Below are 20,794 nucleotides of genomic sequence, written 5' to 3' on the forward strand. Positions count from 1 at the left end.
AATGCATGGCATGGCACCTATTTCATATGTGGTGAGCTGCTGTGCCTATTAATTGTGAATGGCACCCCAATGCATTGTATAGTAGAGCCCAATGCGCTCCAGTGCACCACGATGCATATTCCCTGCGTGGATTTTTGGAAAAAAAAGGGCCATGCAGTTTTTTTAATCTATTGCGGTGCGTTCATTATGAATGCAACGCAATGCACGTTAACGCACGCCATAACAGGTTTTAGTGTGAATAGGCCCCCAGGCATACTTATCTTTTACATACCTCTGCCTCCGTCATATATAAAATCCTCATACATAAAATCCTATGGCTACCCCCATGCTGCAAAGGGCTAAGTGATCATTTTTGTCTAGGTGCTAAAAATATAGTTATATTCACCAAAATTGCTGAGTCGGCTGCCTGCGTCTCCGGTCTCTGATGCCTGTCTCTTCCTAGGCTGCAGCATTGTTCTTCAGCGTCCTCATGTCTATACACTGTGTATAAAAGGTGATGATTTACAGGACTTTAGATCACTGCAGCGGAGGGGGAGAGAGGCTACAAAGACTGGTCTAAGACCCAGCCGGCTTGGAGCATCGGGTGAGTATAACTTTTATTTTTAAGACAAAAAGGAGCAGTTAACCCTTGCAGGGTGTGTGTGTGTGTGTGTGTGTAGGGGGAGAGGGAGAGGGGGAGGTAGCCCCACTGCAAAGGCTAATAAAAGTTTATTTCTCCAGAGTACCTCTTTAACAAATATAGGTTCCATATACGGCTGAATGCAGGTTTTTGTGCTGTCACTCAGTGTCACTAAGCCCTCCTCCAGGGAGTTTTGTTATTCCTGCATGGTGATGGAAGGGCAGCTTAAAGAAGAACTCTGGGAAAATAAAACAACGTACCCTTGGAGTGGAGCCTGGGGGTGAAGAGGCTGCGGGGACCAGTCTAGCATCCCGGAGGGAGCTGGCGGGACGGAGGATCATGTGAGTAGTGCAGCTATATGATCGCCCTAGATAAAACGAGCACTTAACCCTTGCAGCGAGGGGGAATAGCCTAAGGGCAGGTTCACACCATTTTCCGGACCAAATCTGGAACGGAGTGCATTTCTTTTTGCTGCATTTTTTAGTTTTTGTTTGCTATTTATGTATTTTTTCCGCTTAAAATTGGCTTTCAGGTGCGTTCCAGTGCGTTTGTATGCGTTTTTGATGCGTTTCCGTGCATTCCAGACCAGACAAAATGAGACATGTAGTATTTTTCTGGTCTGGTCTGGAACGGACTGCGCTGGTGTGAACAGAGCTCAGAAGTACCATAGGGATACATTGGGATGCATTTTGAGTCTAGAAAACCAGTCTTGGTCTGGAGATGGTCTGGATGTGGTGTGAATTTTCCCAGAGTTCTTCAACATGACTTCTGTGTGGAGGTGGATGGCATCTAGAGTACAGGTAACAATAACAAATGGTTCCCTGGTGTTATCATCATCTTGTGTCCTCACAGCTTTACTTGGTCAACACCACATACATTAGAACGCTTGTGCTGTGTGGACACAGCGAGGTATGCAGAGTAATTCCCCTTTAAACCATTTGGCTCGCTCCCCTTGGCTCCAATTCAGATGCAAAGAGAACGGAACCGGATCAATTAGGCACAAAGAGATAAAGTGGATTGAAGCGCGGTTCCACGGGACCCGTTGTACGCTTCATATCACCTTGACGCCAGCTCAGGAGCCCTGCTGGCACATCAACTTCTTTCACCGTTTACCGAGGAAATAAGGCTCACTTTGTTTAGGGATCTCGACTTAAGCTCTGCTGTGTTTGTTCATCCAACAATAATAAACAGTGGGGACCAAAGGCTTGGAGAGCGCGGTAAGCAAGCCGGCGAGTCTTCTCTGGAGTGTGCTGTTTGCTCATGCCTTTAACACTTTCAGCTTAGTATGGGTTTTCTTCCTCCAAAGTGTTCAGCTCTACTGCGAATCCATTGACATACACAAGGCTAGAATGGGTCATTCTCGTCCCTCCTCTTCTCCTCACTGCACACAAAATATTTATTTTGTTAATTTCTATTGGAAATCAATAAAAAAAAAGCACACCCTTCCCTTGTAGTAGCTTTACAAGTTGGAACTGTAAGCAAAATCAACAGTGACATTAGGTTGGACTTAATGGACCTGTGTCTTTTTTTCAACCTCAAATACTATGTAGCATCCGTGATGCACTCTGTCATTAGTATTACCACCGGAGGATCGGTTGCAACGCGATACAGCGATGGTGAGGCCACTCTCGACATAAATGGGACATCCCACATACAAGGGAATCCAGCGTTGAACATATACACATATATACAGTCCAATAGTGCTGCAGCTAACGATTATTTTCATAATCGATTAGTTGTCCGATGATTTTTTGATTAGTTGCATTAAAACAAAATCTCTCTCTTCTCTCTCCTCTCTCCTCTCTGTCTCTCCTCTCCGTCTCTCCTCTCTCATCTCTCTCTTCTCTCTTATAACTCTCCTCTCTTCTCTCTCACCCCTCTCCTCTCTTCTCTTTCATCTCTCTCCTCTCTCCAACTATTCTCATTATCGATTTAATCGATTAGTTATTGTAGTCCAATGAGAGCGCCAAATAGGACAGTATGATAGTGCAAAAATGTTAAATAAAAGTAGAATGGGTTCATAAAGGAAAACGCAGAACACCAACGCTCAAAAGGGCTCAAAAGACATCCCGCTTTTTTCAGTGCTTAAATATGATGTGTGGTATTATGGACTTCCTAACATGTTTAAGCACTGAAGAAGGGAGAGGTCTGTTGAGCCTCTGAAATGTGTTGGCTATTCTGTGTCTTTGTTTATGAACCCATTCTGTTATTAAACATTTTTGGACGCTCTCATTGGACTGTATATATGCATATACAAGCAATAACACAGCAGTATTTGTTCTTCTATGTCCTCCCTGTGACATAGTGTGAAATAGCAAAGAAGTATCACCGCTCCACTCTCCTCTCCATTTTTTGGGCGTGATGGGTGGTGCCGGCAGGGATTCGTCCATGTTCAAAGTCTAAAGAGAAGCCACATACTGCCAACGTCACCATTAAAAAAGCGTTCTTATCAACCAATAGCCAGCATACTCATCCCTGCCCCTCAGCTGCCCACCTGTAATGCATTTCACCCTTACAGGCTTATTCACAGAGACATGGATACTCAAGGGGGGAGTGGATTCCTATAAAAAGATATCAACTCATGCATACTCATCCCCGCCCAGCAGCGGCTCACCTGTAACACATTTCACCCTTACAGACTTATTCATAGAGACATGGGCGCTCAGGGTGGGGGGTGGGCATATAGGCATATCAACTATATGTTAGTTGTAACCTGAAAAACATACAGAACCATAAGAAGCCAGTACTCGACTTTTGCTCTAGTCTGCTGCCATATGATAACTATGGATAGCAGATTGCTGCTGTCCATAGATATCCTATACCTATGGCTATTGGCAAATACTACTCCTACTTCCCTATGATGTAGCACTTGGTGCCTTTATAGCCAATGGGAACTGGTACATGGGGTCAGGGAGGTGCCAAACTATTGTCCAGAAGGTTACTCACAAAATTAGAATAAAATAAGATTTCCTAATCGGGCCGCTTTTGCTTTGCTAGTGCAACCCTCTCGGGACAAGACAGGTTCTCCCCTTTTTGCCGTCTGTTGCGCTCAACATTGTTGTGATTTTCAATAAGCATAATGGGCCTCCCACATACAGCCCATACAAAACGCGTTCGCCAAGAAAACGTTATATATTCAATCTTGACTCAAAACTAAATCTTTAGGATAATCTTCATTCTTTAAGTAGATGAAGTGAAACAGAAAAAAAAAGTGGAATATTTTGCTGGAGACGTGCCTGCAGAGCTGACACTCTGATGGAGAGGCTGTGGTCTCAGGGCACTTGCCTGCGGTTCTCTGCCACTTTCCCAAGCCCATATCAATGGAATTTTTACAGCCGTAGCCATAGGTCACTTTGCACTTCTCCTGCTCTCCGTCTCCATTGGCTCGTCTCTGCCATCTCATCCCTCCTCCCCGTCCAAACTCACTTTGGGCTGAAAAAGGCTGAAAGGCGGCTTTGTTCCCTGGACACCGCAGAAAGAAAAAAAAATGAGTGCCGTGGAAAATTTGACATCTGCATTGTAGAGAACAAATCAATAGATTAGGAGGAATATAATTATCCCCCGCTTCTAAAGGAATCTGTGAGGGCCTCATATCAGTTTAGAGCTTGACTGACATTTTAATTATATGGCATCTTGCTCATGTCAGGAAACAAAGTGCATTATCAGTTTTGCAGATTTGCGGTTTTAGGAGGGCCGGTGGCAAAGGGCGAGGGATAACCGTCAAGCGAGCAGGCGCACTGGGCTTTTTATGTAATGTGTGGCCTCCATCTCTTGTAGGATGGAGGAATGTATTGTATGTGACCTGCGCTCGATAGCCTTGCCCTTTTTCTGAAGTCTGCCTGGCAATAGACTCTTGCAGAGTGCGGTGACTTTGGCCATTGGCGTGCCACAATCACATCTTTTGGTGTATCCAAGCGGTACCTATAATATGGTTTTCAGTTCATCAGCACCCGAACATAGGTAAAATGGTGCAAGGGCATAGATAACAAAAACATATTTGTTTATTAAACCAAAATAAGTAACACAGTTGCAACAAAAATAGAGGTAGGGTCAACGTGTATCAAGTCCGAGACGTCTGTTCGGTAGCAACTGCCATGGCTTGTGGTCCAGGTTGCTAGATGGAAGAGGCTGATGAAAAGGAACAGTTCCTAAAACGCATAGCTTAACTGGTACACCATAGGAGAGGGAGAGGGAGTAGGAGCTGGGCCCCAGAGACTGCAAGGCTCCTTGCTTTGTTCCCAACCAAGATGCATGCATGGTGCAATCTGCCATCCAGTGGACCAGACCACCAGCCGCAGGCCACAGTGCTTCCAGAATAATGGATTTGATACACATTGGCCCTGTCCCTACATTGGTGCGGGCAACCATGTTACGACTTTTTGTGCCATAAATTTTTGTTTTTATTCTGAAGTGTGTGTTTTTTAATTCATTGCCCTGGTGCACCTCTCAATCCCTTTTGGTTTGATGGTATTCTGATCATCTGAGAACCCTGAATTATGATGCAAGAGAGCTGTTCCCAAATACACCCACGGTAGCTTCCTTGCTGTCTCTCCTACCACAAAGAGGTTTCTCACAACCACCAATCAGGTGCACACTCGACTCTAAGGTTTCAATGTGATTGGTGATGCATCAGGCAGAGAATGAGAGAGAGAAGCTAAAGAGTCTAGACTCCCAGAAGTAAACGCCCAGTGAACCTCTGAGGTGCCCTGTGGATTCTAAAAGCAGTGTTTTATGGAAAATAGAAGCGGGTAGCTACGTAATGCCCACCATGTGTCACTGACTGCAAGTCCCCCACTGATCCAAGTGAAGTATAGTAACTCCTCTCAGGGCCACCAGCCCTGCAAATCGTATTAGGACTGGCCTAGGGGGAAAATGCCCTCCTGCCCCCAGCCCAGTCCTCCCCTGTCATCAGGTGGTCCTGTAGGAGGAGTGGTCAGAAAGGATTTATGGCTTCTCAGGTAGTAAGATCTTCTTGCATGAATGATAACTACACAGTTTCACTTTAAATAAGCAGGTCAACAAAAAGTTTTCAGTTTCAGTTCCTAGACAGAAATGTTTCTTTTTCAGAATGTAGTTAAAGGGAACTTGATGCCATCATCTGCATTTTCAGCTGAACCTCAGCCAGATAATTGCTAGGTAACCGGGACACGCCTGCTGTCTGCCTTTTAATCATGATACTTAAGGTTGGATCAGAAGTCATTTTTATTGAAAGTGAACCATTGGCCCTGGTGGAAACTCCATCCAAATTGGATCATATTGATAGTTAGGCCTCATTCACACGAGAAAAGGCCGGCACGTACAGCTCCATGCTGTGTGCACGGCCATATCGGGCAGCTCCCGGGAAGGACAGGTGCTGCGTTTGATTAGTACGCAGCCCCTGTCCTCTTTGGGGGTACGCGGCCATACGCCCCCCCTACGCTCACCCCAAGTGCAGGTCCATACGGGTGCGGGTGTCCATCCTGTCAGCGTACAAGTACAGACACCCGCACATGCACAGACGTGCAGGGCGGGTGAGTCTAGGTTGGCGTACGGCCGCGTATTCCCACAGAGAAGGACAGGGGCTGCGCACTAATCACATGCAGCACCTGTCCTTCCCGGGAGCTTCCTGATACGGCCCCGCACGCAGCACGGAGCTGTACGTGCCGGCCGTTTCTCGTGGGAATGAGGCCTTACTGTGTGCTGTTGAATGGCTGTTTTCCAATGGAAGATCTTTAAAGTGGTACAGTCTGTGATCATTTATCAGCAGTCTCTCGCCTAAGAGCCCGTTCACAACACATCCAGATCATGACCAGACCAGATTGTTTCCGGACCCAAAATTTGCCTACAAACGTCAGGTGGTCATAATAATCTGGCCACTCAGTGTATATATATATGCTATTTCGGGCTCTGTTTATACCAGTGCAGTCCGTTCCAGACCAGAAAAATACTGCATGTCTAAGTGCCCTTTTACACCAATTGCGATGCATTCCAGAGCGGTAGCTACTGGAACGCACAACAACCACGCCCCCCCTCCCCCCCCCCTTGCAATTGCAAAAAGTAGAGCATGCAGCATTTTTTTGCATTCGCAGTGGAACGGAATGCAGGCAATGTTTTGCCACACCTCCGATCACACTGTGGGCGGGGGGCGTGGCTGCGGTGCCATTGACTTCAATGCACACCCCCTCCAGCCCCAGAACGAAGGGAGTGATTGCTGTGCGTTCCAGCAGCTACCGCTTTGGAATGCATTGCAATTGTTGTGAGTGGGCCCCAATTTTTTCAGATCTGGAATGCACTGGAGCGTATGCAAACGCACTGGACCGCACCTGAAAGCCCACTGGAACGTGGCAAAATCACTTTAAAATTGTGGCAAAAGGCAATGCATGGCGTTCCAGATCGGGTCCAGAGAATGGTATGAACCTGGCCTCAAGGAGCTTACTTTCTGTTGTCCCGACCACAGTCATACCTGCGGCAGTGTAGATGGCAAAAAACCTAAACTGGAGGAAACCTTTGGATGGATCCCATCACAGAGAAACCCAGTCTGCACACATTGCCCCTGGTGGAAACTAAACCCAAGACCCCTGGAGCGCTGCCCCCCGTCCTATTTTCCTTCTTTGTATCCAGCGATTTAGACTACAGGTGTGTTTTGCTTCTCGATATGTTGGCTCTGCATAAGGATATATATAGAAATAATTGCCGCTGGCCCTAAGGTCGGCAGTGCAGCCGGGAATGTGGACCCTCTCACCATTAATGTAGGCCAGGTTGTGTATGGAATCATTCTGAAGACGGCATTACCGTCCCCTGTGATGGGAATCTTGCCGCCAGAGGCTGATCAGCAGAGCTTTCATAAATTAGGTTAGAATGGAGTTTTGCGGTCTTCAAGGGGTGAAAGGTCAAGGTCTTAATCCATTTAGGGCACCTGTTTCCTGTTCTTTATTCAATTTTGGTTTCTCTCTGGAGAACTTCTTCCTCGTTCTTTTAAACTTATTTCGAAAATTTTCATGAGAACGGTTTAGCAGCGGAAGGGGCTTTACCTCGGCCCTTGTGACGGAGAAGCGGCATCTGTATGATTGAGGGGGACCTCCAGCTTAAAGGGGTTCTAAACCCTCCGTTTTTTTTTGCCTATATCTACTGCTAGCAAGCATTAGATTTAGGCAAAAAGTTTTAAAAAAAAAACGCTTTAACAGCGGTTTAAACTTACCTTGTTTTCTTCGCGCGCTCCCGCCCGAGAATCCGGAACTGTTCGTGCGGCCGCAAAGGATCCTGGGGCGGCGCATGCGCAGTTCGGATTCTCGGCCGGGAGACGAGCAGAGACGCAAGGCAAGCCTATGGATGCGCACACCCGCATGCAGACACCGCTGGATCAGAAGTGCCTGCAAGCAGAGAGGAGTCAGCGATGGATCGGAGAGCCGCCACACCGCTGGAGGGACAGATGAAAACATGGGGAAAGAAGAAGATCGGATTAAGAGACATCATTTAAGGTAAGTGCTAACATTATCATGGGGGGGAGGGGAAAAGAATGTATCCTTTAATGTAACTTTAAGGAAGGGACAACACTTTTTAGAACATGTGGGTCTGCAGACTTCATGGCACAGTCGTGATCTTTGCCTAACCAGCACATGCTGCTACAGTGGTGGCCTCCAGCCTGGACTTTCCAATGACGAGATGCAGATATAAATGTACCTGTAGACACGCAATAGATGTCCTCCAATCCGGGTGAAAATGAGCTTATAATCACTAACTAAAGCTGAGGTCCTCAGGGATTGCTGCAAGGGAGTAGCTGAGCACTGGGATTTGACAGCACTCAACCTGGAAGCGTTCAGGGCCGAGCTCTTCCAGGTTACCTCTCATCATCTTGATAACATTTTTGCAGCCACCAATCACTTCTACATAAAAGTCCACAGCCCATATAGATGGATTAAGAAAACAAGCTCACCTCTGCAATGTAGCATGACAGTTTCCTGTACAATGGGTTCAATAACCATATAGTATAAGTACCTAAATTCAGATTTATATCCTCTTAATGTAATCTCAGCATAGCAGCAGGACTCAGACTGGGAGATGGGACCTCAAGCAATACTACATTGTCTTTTGCTTGCTATGCTAGGAGTTTGCTAACAGGTGGAGGAAGCAGAGTCCAGTCACCAGGTTGTGGGCGCACCATTGGCTGAGCGGTGGTGTTTACCTGCAGCGGAGGGAAGTGAGGTCACTAACCTTACTATACCGGCTGGCAGGGCTGATGGGACCACAAGACAGTCTGAGCAGAATAACAAATCTTACGTCAGAACAGACATTACACATATATGTATCTCAGCCGCCTGCCAAGAGTTCTGCTTTGAAGTTATTCTCCGAGCAGCGCAGACATTTTACCGTGTTTCCTGTTCTGATACCGCAATGCTTCCCTGGTGGCTGCACATTTGGTGAGGGGGTGGCATGGTTCTAGCTATTACTAGGTGGTCCCTATCACTGCAGCCAGAACATACCGGACCCTCTTGGCAGCTTTCTAAAGGCGCTTGTCATCCTAGTCAGATAAAATCACCAGCAGTGCCCGCTGTGCCATGTATTCTGGATCACTGATATGACATGCACACTTCACTGATTACCTACAAGAGCCTGCGCAGCAAGACCAAGCCTCCCTATTAGATTATTAGACCTGCCAGGCGCAGAGTTTCTCACCAACGCTGCCAGAGCTTTGTATTGTCGGTTCTGTCAGATTTAAAGCACAAGATTAAAGGAATTTTCTACTTTTCACCCAAATATATCCAACTCCAGGCAGGCAGACGTCTCTGTTGAAATGTAGGTAAGGGAGCTGTTATACCTGCCACAAGATTTGTAATTTTGTTCAGCCAGTTTTGAGATTTAAACAGCACTGTTACGTAGCAGACCCAGATGGGTGACCTGACTTTCTCCTACTTGCAGTTAAGCAATATACACTATATTGCCAAAAGTATTGGGACGCCGGCCTTTACATGCACATTAACTTTAATGGCATCCCAGTCTAGTCCGTAGGGTTCAATATTGAGTTGGCTCCGCCCTTTGCAGCTATAACAGCTTCAACTCTTCTGGGAAGGCGTCCACAAGGTTTAGGAGTGTGTCTATGGGAATGTTGGACCATTTGTGAGGTCAGGTACTGATGTTGGACGAGAAGGCCGGGCTCACAGTCTCCGCTCTAATTCATCACAAAGGGGTTCTATCGGGTTGAGGTCAGGACTCTGTGCAGGCCAGTCAAGTTCCTCCACCCCAAACTCCCCCATCCATGTCTTTATGGACCTTGCTTTGTACACTGGTGCGGAGTCATGTTGGAACAGGAAGGGGCCATCCCCAAACTGTTCCCACAAAGTTGGGAGCATGAAATTGTCCAAAATGTCTTGGTATGCTGATGCCTTAAGAGTTCCCTTCACTGGAACTAAGGGGCCAAGCCCAACCCCTGAGCAACAACCCTACACCATAATTCCACCAAACTTTACACTTGGCACAATGCAGTCAGGCAAGTACCGTTCTTCTGGCAACCGCGTTGGGTGGAGTATTCCTCACTTCCTGTCTAGCCGATGGGTGTCTGACAGAACATCAAATTAGGGAAGTCTCCTCAATGGGAGGGGGGGGGTGGGGACTGGCAGCATTTAAAGTAGAACTCAAACTATTTCTTTTTTTAGGATTTCCACCCTGTTCTTGTATCAAAAAAAGTTCTACTTCCCGCTCTACATTCCAACCTCTTTGTGAAGAATGAAAGTCATGTGATCCTGCCCATTTTCTGTGAGCCCAGCCTGTTGTTTACATGCCCCTAAAGGGTACGTCATACCCCAGGCTTGAGTCACAATACTCCAGGCCTGAGTGGCCTTCACAGATCTTCAAGTGGCCATTGCTCAGTCCGGGACTATTATATGAGAATTTAGTGATTGGGGTTACATGTACTTTAATCATGCCCAAAAAAATGAATTGATCCTCTACGGGGGAAAAAACTGCTTCTCTTTTGGATTCTTAGTAAATTAACATATTTGTATGGTTTCATGGTGACAGTTGGCTACATTGGATTCCATTGACAAGGCATGGTAAGAAATTGCAGCGCAATAAAGTTTTTTATCTACTCTGCATTATTATGATTATGATTATGATTAATATTGTGATTATTATTATGATTATTGTGATTTAATCACACCCCTTTAATTCATGTCCATAGACGCCACTGATGGCTCTCTGGCATGCACACATTTATTGTAATGGCGCTTACCCCAAACTTGACTTGCCCCCCCCCCCATCCTATATCTACGAAGGCTGATTAATCATTAATAAATTGCGTCACACAAGCTCCTCTTTACCACGGGAGACGGTGACAAGTATGTTGATTGCAATACAGTCACACAGCAACCGGGCCATTCAGGCCAATAAACCGCCCCTGTCCAGAGGCTCTAGTGTGATTCTCTTATCTGGGAAGAACAATGGAGGAACCTGTACGGACCTGTAGAGGATTACCCGACCAACGTCTGTGACGCCATCTCAGCTCCGTAACGATTGACCTGCAAGCCAGGCTGTGCTGATCTGTTGTCAGGTAGCTCAGCCTCAGTCTAAAAAAAAATAGCCACCCATGGAGATTAGATGACCCGGCCGGGCTTGGTGATTTCTGCAGGATCCGCCAACCATCATACGGCACGATACATATTCATGAAGAATGTCTCGGTCTGTGCTGCCTGTAACAACCAATTTTTTTTTTCCAGTGTAGCATGGGCAAGGGGGAGTATTTGGCTACCATGTGCAACTCGGGGTGTGAATGGGGCCTCGCTGCAGTAGAAATGTAGTATGTAAAGCCTGGGCATGGTGCGGAACATGTTTGCCCAAACCCGTTCACAATGGCAACCGACACCCCCTCCTCCAAATCCAACCAGTGGTGGCAGTTGCGGCCGAGGCATTCCCTGTCTCTTTGTGACGTATAGCTGAGGAGAATGTGCCTCTCTGCAACTAAGTGGGTCAGGAGGAAGGGGTGGCAGTCACAGTCCTGAACGCGCTTGAGGTTGGCACCAAGCCCGGCCTCAACAATGCTCCAGAATGTCTCTAATGTTCACCGTGAGTGTTTGTTCACATAGAAAACAGTTATTCTCTGTGCTCTGTTCACTCCATACCTTTCGGGGTTGGGCAGCTCAACGGATATGGTGTGAACAAGACCTCACTGTTCTTTCAACTGGCACCATGCCATCATGTTTCTGAACAGCTCCAACTCTCTCAGCCCGGCTTCCCTGAACTACAAGATCACAAGGGACAGAGCAGTCTCCAGCAGATGTCCACAACTAGCCCGGAGAAGAGAGGAAGAAGGAGGGGGGGTCAGAGAAGTGACTTGTCTTGCTGTGTCTGTGTATTTGTGTAGACGGACACAGCTTACTAGCACACACAAGGGTGGAAAGGAGTCACCCTAAAACAGGAAGTCAGGACCAGTGCTCAGTGGACCAGCTGATTCTGCAGGAAACTAAAACTTTTAAACATCAAGGAGCAGCTTCCATTGTGAGCAATTTCATCAGCATTTGTAATAGCTTAAAAACCATTTGATTTGAAGGATGATGTCACACCTCCTTTTTTGCCTTCTCATGGCATATTAATAAACTAAAATCCAACAGCCAAAGTGAGACTCTCGGGGTCCTCATATAAGTCAAGAGTAGAGTTTTCTCTCTACGGCAGTGTTTCTCAACCCTTCTAGGGCTGGGACCCCTTGGTAACATTTGCCAAGTTGTGGTGACCCCCAACAGTAAAATTTAGGTATTCACCAATGCTAGTATCTGTGCAGGCTCTCAGGTGGCCAGTACGGGCTCTCTAGTGGCCGGTGTGAGTTCTCTGGTGGCCGATGTGAGTTCTCTGGTGGCCGGTGCAAGGTCTCTGGTGGTTGGCGGGGGCTCTTTGGTGTTCATTGCGGGCTCTCTGATGTTCAGCGCCGGCTCTCTGGTGTTCAGTGCGGTTAGTGCAGGCTCTCTGGTGGTCAGTGTTGGCTCTCTGGTTGTCAGTGTGGCCACTGCGGGCTCTCTGGTGGTCAGCGCCGGCTCTCTGGTGCTCAGTGCGGTTAGTGCAGGCTCTCTGGTGGTCAGTGTGTGTTGGCTCTCTGGTTGTCAGTGTGGCCATTGCGGGCTCTCTGGTGGTCAGCGCGGGCTCTCTGGTGGTCAGTGCGGGCTCTCTGGTGTTCAGTGCGGTTAGTGCAGGCTCTCTGGTGGTCAGTGTTGGCTCTCTGGTTGTCAGTGTGGCCATTGCGGGCTCTCTGGTGGTCAGTGTGGGCTCATGCAGTGTGCTGTATGTACACACATAGCTATAGTGCCGACACTCACCTCCCCTCACTCCCGCCACTACAATGTAGTGTAGAACACCCGCCCGCTCCCCTCTCTCTGATCCTCCGCCGGCTGCTGCAGCGCCATCTAGTAGCGTGGCCAGAGAACTGACATTGCTACGCTAGGAGGGGGCTGAAGAGCCTCTCACCTAGCACAGCACAAGGCATGTGGCGACCCCCTCAACCGTGGGTTGCGACCCACAAGTTGAGAACCACATTAGGCCCTATTCACATTGAGCGATTCGCAAATTGCGCGTTTGTTGCGCGATTTGTATTTTGTGCGATATCGCGCAAATGCTTGCATTGAGCAAGCTAGAATCGCTGCAAAATCCGCTCCAAAAAGGGTCCTGCTGTAGCGACGCACGACCCGCGACAGCGACAGACAGAACCCCATTGCAATGCATTGGAGAGCGATATCGCGCGGTAAATAACCGCGATATCGCGGGAATTACCGCGTGATAAATCGCTCAGTGTGAATGGAGCCTTAGGGGACTCTGGCAAAAATAAAATGTTGATTTCGGGGTGGCGTGGCCCTTTAAAGAGAAATGTCAGCGCGGTTTGTTATCGCAGAGGATTTCGCCGGATTACGTTGGATTACATCCTCACTCGATGAAAGCTGAGTCACCTATTGTTCTCGCCGGCCTAACGAACCGTAATAAAATGTAATTGTAATAAAGCACGACACTTCAAAAGCTGCGTTTTTTATATTGTGTTCACTTAGCAGCGTATCTCCAGCCCCCCCCCCCCCCCCCCAGCGTGCGCCCGGCGGCACATACAAGTATCCAGCGTTCCATAAACACATCCACGCGACGTCCCCAGGGTGGAGGGAGAAGCTGTGTTTATTGTTAATGGCTGACGCCATAGCCGAGCAATTTGGACTGACTTACTGTACCAAACCAGCTGTTCTGCTGCAGCAATGGCTGGTAATTAACCCCGAGCCAATTAGCCGGGCCTTCATTCATCTCCTTGACTTGTGATTTATGTAAAGATGGCATCCTCCGGACCACTTCTTGGAAACGGCTCGCAAAGTGACGCCATTTGGAGATGATTGGCCGACGCGGGGCGGGGAGAACACGGGAGCCGCCACTGGAAAGCGCCGCCTCTCGTCTTGGTATCGCAGATCCCCCTCGTATTTATTTTTCTTCGTTCATCGCAAATGATTTGTCGCATTTGCTTCCTGTCTCGGAACAGAGGGGCGATGGAGTCGGGAAATGCTGCGGGCCGAGATTAGAGGATGACTCAAGTAAGGTAGAGAGCTCACGTAAGCGGCGGTTGGATATACAGCACAGGCTGCGCTTAAAGTGGAGCTTTCATTCATTTCTGAAATGGCGTCATATCTACGGCAACGGTATAATGTGAACAAAGGACTCCAGATTTCATCCTTGGGTACCAGTCCCATGACATTGCCTAGGCTGAGATGATGTCATCAGTCTGCTGCAGGCAGGTGGACGCATTTCCTCAGTCTCCTCTCCCCCAGTGATCAGTCTGCTGCAGGCAGATGGAAGCACTTCCTCAGTCTCCTCTCCCCCAGTGATCAGTCTGCTGCAGGCAGATGGAAGCATTTCCTCAGTCTCCTCTCCCCCAGTGATCAGTCTGCTGCAGGCAGATGGAAGCATTTCCTCAGTCTCCTCTCCCCTAGTGATCAGTCTGCTGCAGGCAGATGGAAGCATTTCCTCAGTCTCCCCAGAATTTACATGACTGTGTGAGCAGAGGGGCGGCAGCGTTGTGGAATCCCCTGACGCCCGGAACATGCAGTTCCGGGCGCGGTCGGTAAGTTGTTTTCTACATTTAGTCCTGCTTTGGGAAAACATGGCTAAATGTAGTGTGAGGAAGCCGCTTGTTCGTTCATTCCCCCCTCGCACCTACCTCTCTCCTCGCTGGCTGCCTCCGGATGTCTTCAGGATGGAGAGCGGGGAGCAGAGCGGCAGGGTTAAAAGCAACCCTGACGCTCCATGTGCACAGTGAGAGAGAACAGTCTTCCCCTCTCACCTGTCACAGGAGGTCCAGCACAGTGCTGTGCTAGAACTCCTGTATTGGAGGTGACAGGGTAAATAAAGAGAACCTGTCACCTCCAATTGCTATCACACAGGTTTGTTAGCTCCTGTGTGATAGCGATAAAGTTAAGTAAAAAAAATAAATAAAGAAAACAACTAAACAATAATAAGAAATAATAATTAAATTAAAAAGAAAATAATTATAAAAAAATAAACAATAATGAGAACTTGTAGCATTGTTACTGATGGGCTCCTCACATTTGTAACTCATTACAAGCAGGATCAGACAAAGCCGGAGTGTAAATAATTGTCTGCCTCGGCGCTTTATTTCCTGCCACAACACGATGCACCGTGTGAACGCACCACGGGCCTGTCACCAGCACCGATAATGATAGGCTATGATTGCACATAACAAGGGTTCGCCAACGGACAGACATTTCCAATTAGGATTAAAGTTCTGGCAGCGAGGATTCCCCAGACGTCTTCTACAGTTTGACTTCATTATGTGCACGCCGCTCCGGAATAAGTTCCAGAACAGGACGGAGGAAGAGATCTTTCACTGATGAGCCCTGCTGATGGACGAACACTCCGACGGAGAAAGAATTTCTATGCTGGCTATTGCTGTTCTCCTATATTGTAAAGATAGGAACTATACTGCTTGTAGAATCAATGGGTTGCATTGACTGATGATGCTTTCCAGGAAATATACATTTAAAAACATACATTTTACGCTTAAAGGAGAACTATGAGGTGGTATATATATATATATAAAAAACTTGCTGGAAGCAATGCATGATGGGATATGTAGTCTTGAGAAATGGAGATTGCATCACATCAAGCAGCAGGGAAAGAGACGCAAAGCACACTGGGAATCCAGGAAGTTGATGAAAGTGATGCGCAAATAGAAGGCAGCACTCACTACATAAAAGTAAGCTCTGATTGCATTATCCAAAACAACTCTAGTATGCATTCCTATTACAATGTTATAACAGGGGAGGATGTGCTGGGACTTAAAGGAGAACTATGAGGAGAGTGCTTTTCACTCACCTCATAGTTCTAGCCGACCTGTGACAATGAGACTGTCACAGGTCGGCTCAGTAGATCGGGAGGTGAGCGAACACATACCGGCGTTCGCTCACCTCTCGATCCTGTCACGGCTCTCTGCCGTGACAGGGGACGTGCGCAGTCCGTTCAGGTTACGACAGAAAAAATACTGCATGTCACATTTTGTACGGTCAGGAAACGGTCTGGAAACGCAAAACGTGTCAAAAACGCATCAAAAACGCACTGCACTGCAGCTAACATACTGACAGCCCCACTCCAGCAAAAAAAAAATGTTTTTTTTTTTTTGTCAAAAACGCATCAAAAACGCGGTAAAACACATAGCACCGCGTCTGCAGATCCGGACCTGATCAGGACCTGAAAATCATGTGAACAGGGCCGAATGTCGGTCCACTTCAAAATGGACCATGGCTAGGGCTCTAGGAGTGCACTGTGAAACCCCGGAAGTACATCTCAATCCAACGCTGCCACACTTTAGTATATTGGGGCACTCTGTCCAAGATTGTAGCCTCAACTTTTTCATGGGTCAAGGCCTGTGTGACCCTATTTTTAGTTTCAGTCAAGCTGAGGTTTGAGTTTTCCAAGCTTTGGCTATGGTTTGCTGAGCAGAGGTAAGGATTTGCAATTGTAAGCTAAATTGGGCATTAGTTCTACCATCGGATCTTTTGTTAAGCAAGGCCCGGGCCTGGTTCTTAGGTAGGCTACGGTCCGACAGGGCCAACAGCATCTGAAACACTTGTGCCCACAAATGAGACCACTATAGGGCATGGCCACCATATATGATATAAAGTACCCCTCTTATTGAAACCCCCAAACCCATAGAGGGATATCCAGATACATATTTAGCTGGAAGGCACTAGATACCATCAGGAGATGCCAGGTATCATTTTTAGGGAGCATCGGCTACCCAGCTCTTTGGGATTTGTCCAGCCCTGAATTTTAGACTTGTCGGAGGGTGTAGATGGAGGCCGGTGTAACCCAATAGGTATTAGTGGAGATGCATTTTAAAGCAAGGAGGAAAAAAAACTCCCCTTGTAGTGAGGCTACCCCTGTACTTCATAGGCTAACTGCTAATTTTTATCTAGTGGACCTGTGTAAAGGACTTTTACTTACCTGATCCCCACTCCCCTGGTAGTGAGTGCGTTCCTTGTCCTAGGCTCCTGCTTGTAGAATGTCCCTCAGCATCCTCACATATAATCCAGGGGTATGGGCCCACCATTAGGCATAATGATGTCAGCAGACTTTTGACCACTAGAGTGGTAGTTGGGGGGGGAGGGGGGGGGGCTGTGGGCGCCTATCTTGGAGCCTGTGGGAGCGGGGATCAGGTAAGTAAAGTCCTTTACACAGGTTCCCTGAACAAAGACAAGCTGTCCAAGCAATGTAAGGGTATTTTTTTTCCTGGAGGTAGGCTTTTATGCATGGTGGGTGTGAATTTTTATCCCAACAGGGGTTCTGCTCTAAATCAATCGGATGGTAATCCATCATCGCTCAAGAATTTAACACCCAGATATGAGTTTTAATGTCCCCCATAACCAAGATTTTAGAACGTTGGTGCTTTCTGCCTCTCTTAATAGCTGAAGATGAATTCAGGGAGATGAAAAGGTGAAGACATGGATTGTAGCCATCCACATGTGCATCTCCTGGCCTTTTGACCAGCCAAGCTCTTCCTTCATCAGAAAGATTGTGATCCTAATTAGTGAAACGGTTTAAGCGCTGATCAAAGCAGACAGGAGACAGTGTCCTGGCCTGGGGCAGGGAACGTGCTCTGCAGATGTCCCCGATGCCCCTGGCCCAGGTGTCTGCATTGCCCTTTATTAATCTTTTATCATTTCCAGCCCTGAGCCCCTAGAGGAATCTCTTCCATGGACAAAGATTATATAACACGTGTCTTCTTCTAAACTCTTTACCATTATACCAGACAATGAGGGAGAACAGCACATGGCAACCATCCCAAACATCAGTGTTCAAATACCCTGAACAGTTTGGCCAAAATCTGGCTGATTGTGGTTGAAGATGCCTGAAAATAGTCATATGATCAACATTAAAGTGGATCTGAATCCTAAACTGACCATACACCTTGCAATCTGAATGTACAATGTCTATACCATCTCCTGGTAGTAGTAGAAGCCGTGTCTAAACAATCCTGTGATTTTGTATTTAGTAAAGATGCCTCTCGTTCTGCATAATTATTGGAAGATCTGAAAAGGAGAGCCATTTGTGGAGCTGCTACAAAATTTCTTGTGTGATATTTCCAGAAGGTTTAGAACCTCTGCTAGGATTGTATTGCTGAGTCCCCTCTAGAGACATTTCACCTCACTTCCTGTCCAGATGATAGGTGTCAGAACAGGAAGAGAGATTTCTTCTATGAGAACACAATATTTAAAGCTGAAGTTTAATCTGCTTCCCCAAACCCCCCCCCATCAACATGTTAATAAAAATCTTAAAAGCTTTCCATTTTAATTACATCCCTTATTATAGACCCAGTGATGTCATCCCTGGATCTCTGTGCCCCCCTATGCAATGTGGCAGATTATTGCTGGTGGGAGGAGCCAGCAGGGCATCTCAGCACCCTGCCTCAGTAGTCTATTCAAGTGTCCTCAGCCCTCATGCAAGCAGTAGGCGGGTTCTTGGGAGGAGTTATGCAAATATTTAAATGCCTTGCTGGGTGGATGTCTATCTGGAGGAGTGGGCTTTCCTAGGCAGGCTGTATTTGCATGCGGACCGCCCTAGATAACACCCACATGTGATGCTGAGCCTCCATGATTACAAAGGGCTGGGTGAAAGATCGAGTACTGCTGAATGTCATTGACCTGACAGATATATCATGTTTTATACAAGAAGAATTTCCTCTGACATTTTTTAATTTCTCTTTGTATTTTTTTTGGTGCAGGGTCTGATTAAAATTCGAGGGGACAAATGTTGGCGCGACTTGACCTGCATGAACTATCATTATGAGGTATGGACTGATTATGGCTTTTACTGAGGTTTCCAGAATCAATAAGGTTTCCATCAGAAAGAAGCAAAACTTCAGCAAAACGGTTAAACTTGGAGTGGAAATCTTTTACCAGTCAATATATTTGGACTTCTGTTGGATTACCACCTCCAATATGCTCATTGGGTTGTAAGGGCTTGTTTACCCGCTATCCAGTGCGTTCCATTGACATGAATAAACCAATGAAAAGTCACTCGCACTCCAATGTAGCTTCCAGTCAATCTATTTATTGACTAAATGGTGCAGCATTTCCATGCAACGTTTCGGAACCAAAGAGGTCCCTTCATCAGGCAAATAAAATGACTGATGAAGGGACCTCTTTGGTTCCGAAACGTTGCATGGAAATGCTGCACCATTTAGTCAATAAATAGATTGACTGGAAGCTACATTGGAGTGCGAGTGACTTTTTATTGGTTTATTGTAATCTGTGGCGGTGTCTGCTTTCACTGCCGCACCCGCCCTGTGCTTGGGGAACTTTTTTCCGGTCAGGAGTGCGATGGGTTATTTTGGATTTTGAACCATTGACATGAATGGCACCGCCACGCCCCCTCCCACCCCAGAACGCGTGAGGCTTTAATTATGCGATTCAGTGCGTTCAGGCCACTAACCGTGCTGTAACGCAGTGGATAGCATGTGAACAAGTCCTAAAAGTCATAAAAGGGCAACGCCATGGGCGGAAAAACTAATGTGGGCACATACTACAACCCCTATCTATTTCCAGTCTATTCCATAAATTCCTCACGCTGGCCTTCCAGAGTATCCTGGGAGACTCTGACCTCCAATGCAAACACTGACACTGGAAGGCAACACCCAGCCATCCTACATAGTATACGTACGGCTCATAGTAGGCTGCTTTGACATTGCAGTGTGGGCTGCAGGTTGTTGGTGCTGCTGACACTGAGAAAATTGCAGGATGGTGTAGGCTTCTGGAACACTCAGGAAGACCAATGTGAAGAAATTAAGCCCAAACTCCTAAAAGTTTTTTTATTTGCAACGCTAATAATCCAAAACTACCCTGACAGTGGAGTTCCCTCCCACACTGCAAGGGTTAAGTGTTAGTTTTTTTCCTAGGGTACCGTCAAATGTAGTTTTACTGTATCCCTCGCTCCTCTGGGCTTCCTCCTCCCTGTGTGACCGGTCCCCCGAAGCTGCTTCTCTTTGGTGATCCATTGGTCACAAGCACTGTGATGTCATCATGTACAATGAAGGACCAGCAGTCCTGCATTATCAGTGAGGATGCCAAGGGGCGGCCCACAACCTGGAGCATCGGAGAGAAGAGGAGAGCTTTGGCAGCCAAGGGTATCTTTAAATGCAGTTTTCCCGTATCCCTCGGTCCCACGGCCTTCTTCATCTCATATAACCGGTCTCCAAAGCTGCTTCACTTTGGCACTCCAAAGGTCACAGACACTGTGATGTCATCACTTACAATTGAGAATCAGCAGTCATGCAAGGGGGGATGGTGAGGACCGCCCACAACCCGGAGCGTTGGAGGGAAGAGGAGAGCATTGGATGCCAGAAAAGGGAGGGATAAGATAAAGCTGCTTTTTAATGGTGCCCTAGGCAAAAATGAGCATTTAACCCTTGCGGTGCAGCTTGTGAAAGGGTCATTTTGAGTTCAGCTTTAAATTCGAAATAGAGTGGGGAAAGGTTAAAACCTCAACTTTTTTATTGCTGTCTGCTTCCCAAATTGTGAGATTTTTCTTATTTTTTTGGTTCAAATCTCAGACTGAACAGGAAGCACGAGACAACTGTCCACTATCTATCTATTGACAGATGTCAGACAGAAATTCTCCCCACATCCTCTCTGTTTGTCTTGTATCAGACAGAACATATCATGAGTGGAAATCCCCCCC

The 20,794-nt window shown here is 47.1% G+C and overlaps 1 protein-coding gene across 2 annotated transcripts in view; it reads left to right on the forward strand.

Annotated features, from left to right (window-relative positions):
• LMF1 (lipase maturation factor 1) overlaps window positions 1–20,794 on the forward strand; it is a 244,419-nt gene that overhangs the window by 91,122 nt on the left and 132,503 nt on the right. For both annotated transcript variants that reach the window (XM_018567617.1, XM_018567618.1), the window contains exon 5: window positions 18,840–18,905. In XM_018567617.1, the coding sequence (XP_018423119.1) occupies window positions 18,840–18,905 (66 nt within the window). The remainder of the gene's footprint in view (window positions 1–18,839; window positions 18,906–20,794) is intronic.

Source organism: Nanorana parkeri, unplaced genomic scaffold (genome assembly GCF_000935625.1).
Source record: "Nanorana parkeri isolate BGI_ZX_2015 unplaced genomic scaffold, ASM93562v1 scaffold1075, whole genome shotgun sequence".
Taxonomy (NCBI): Eukaryota; Metazoa; Chordata; class Amphibia; order Anura; family Dicroglossidae; genus Nanorana; species Nanorana parkeri.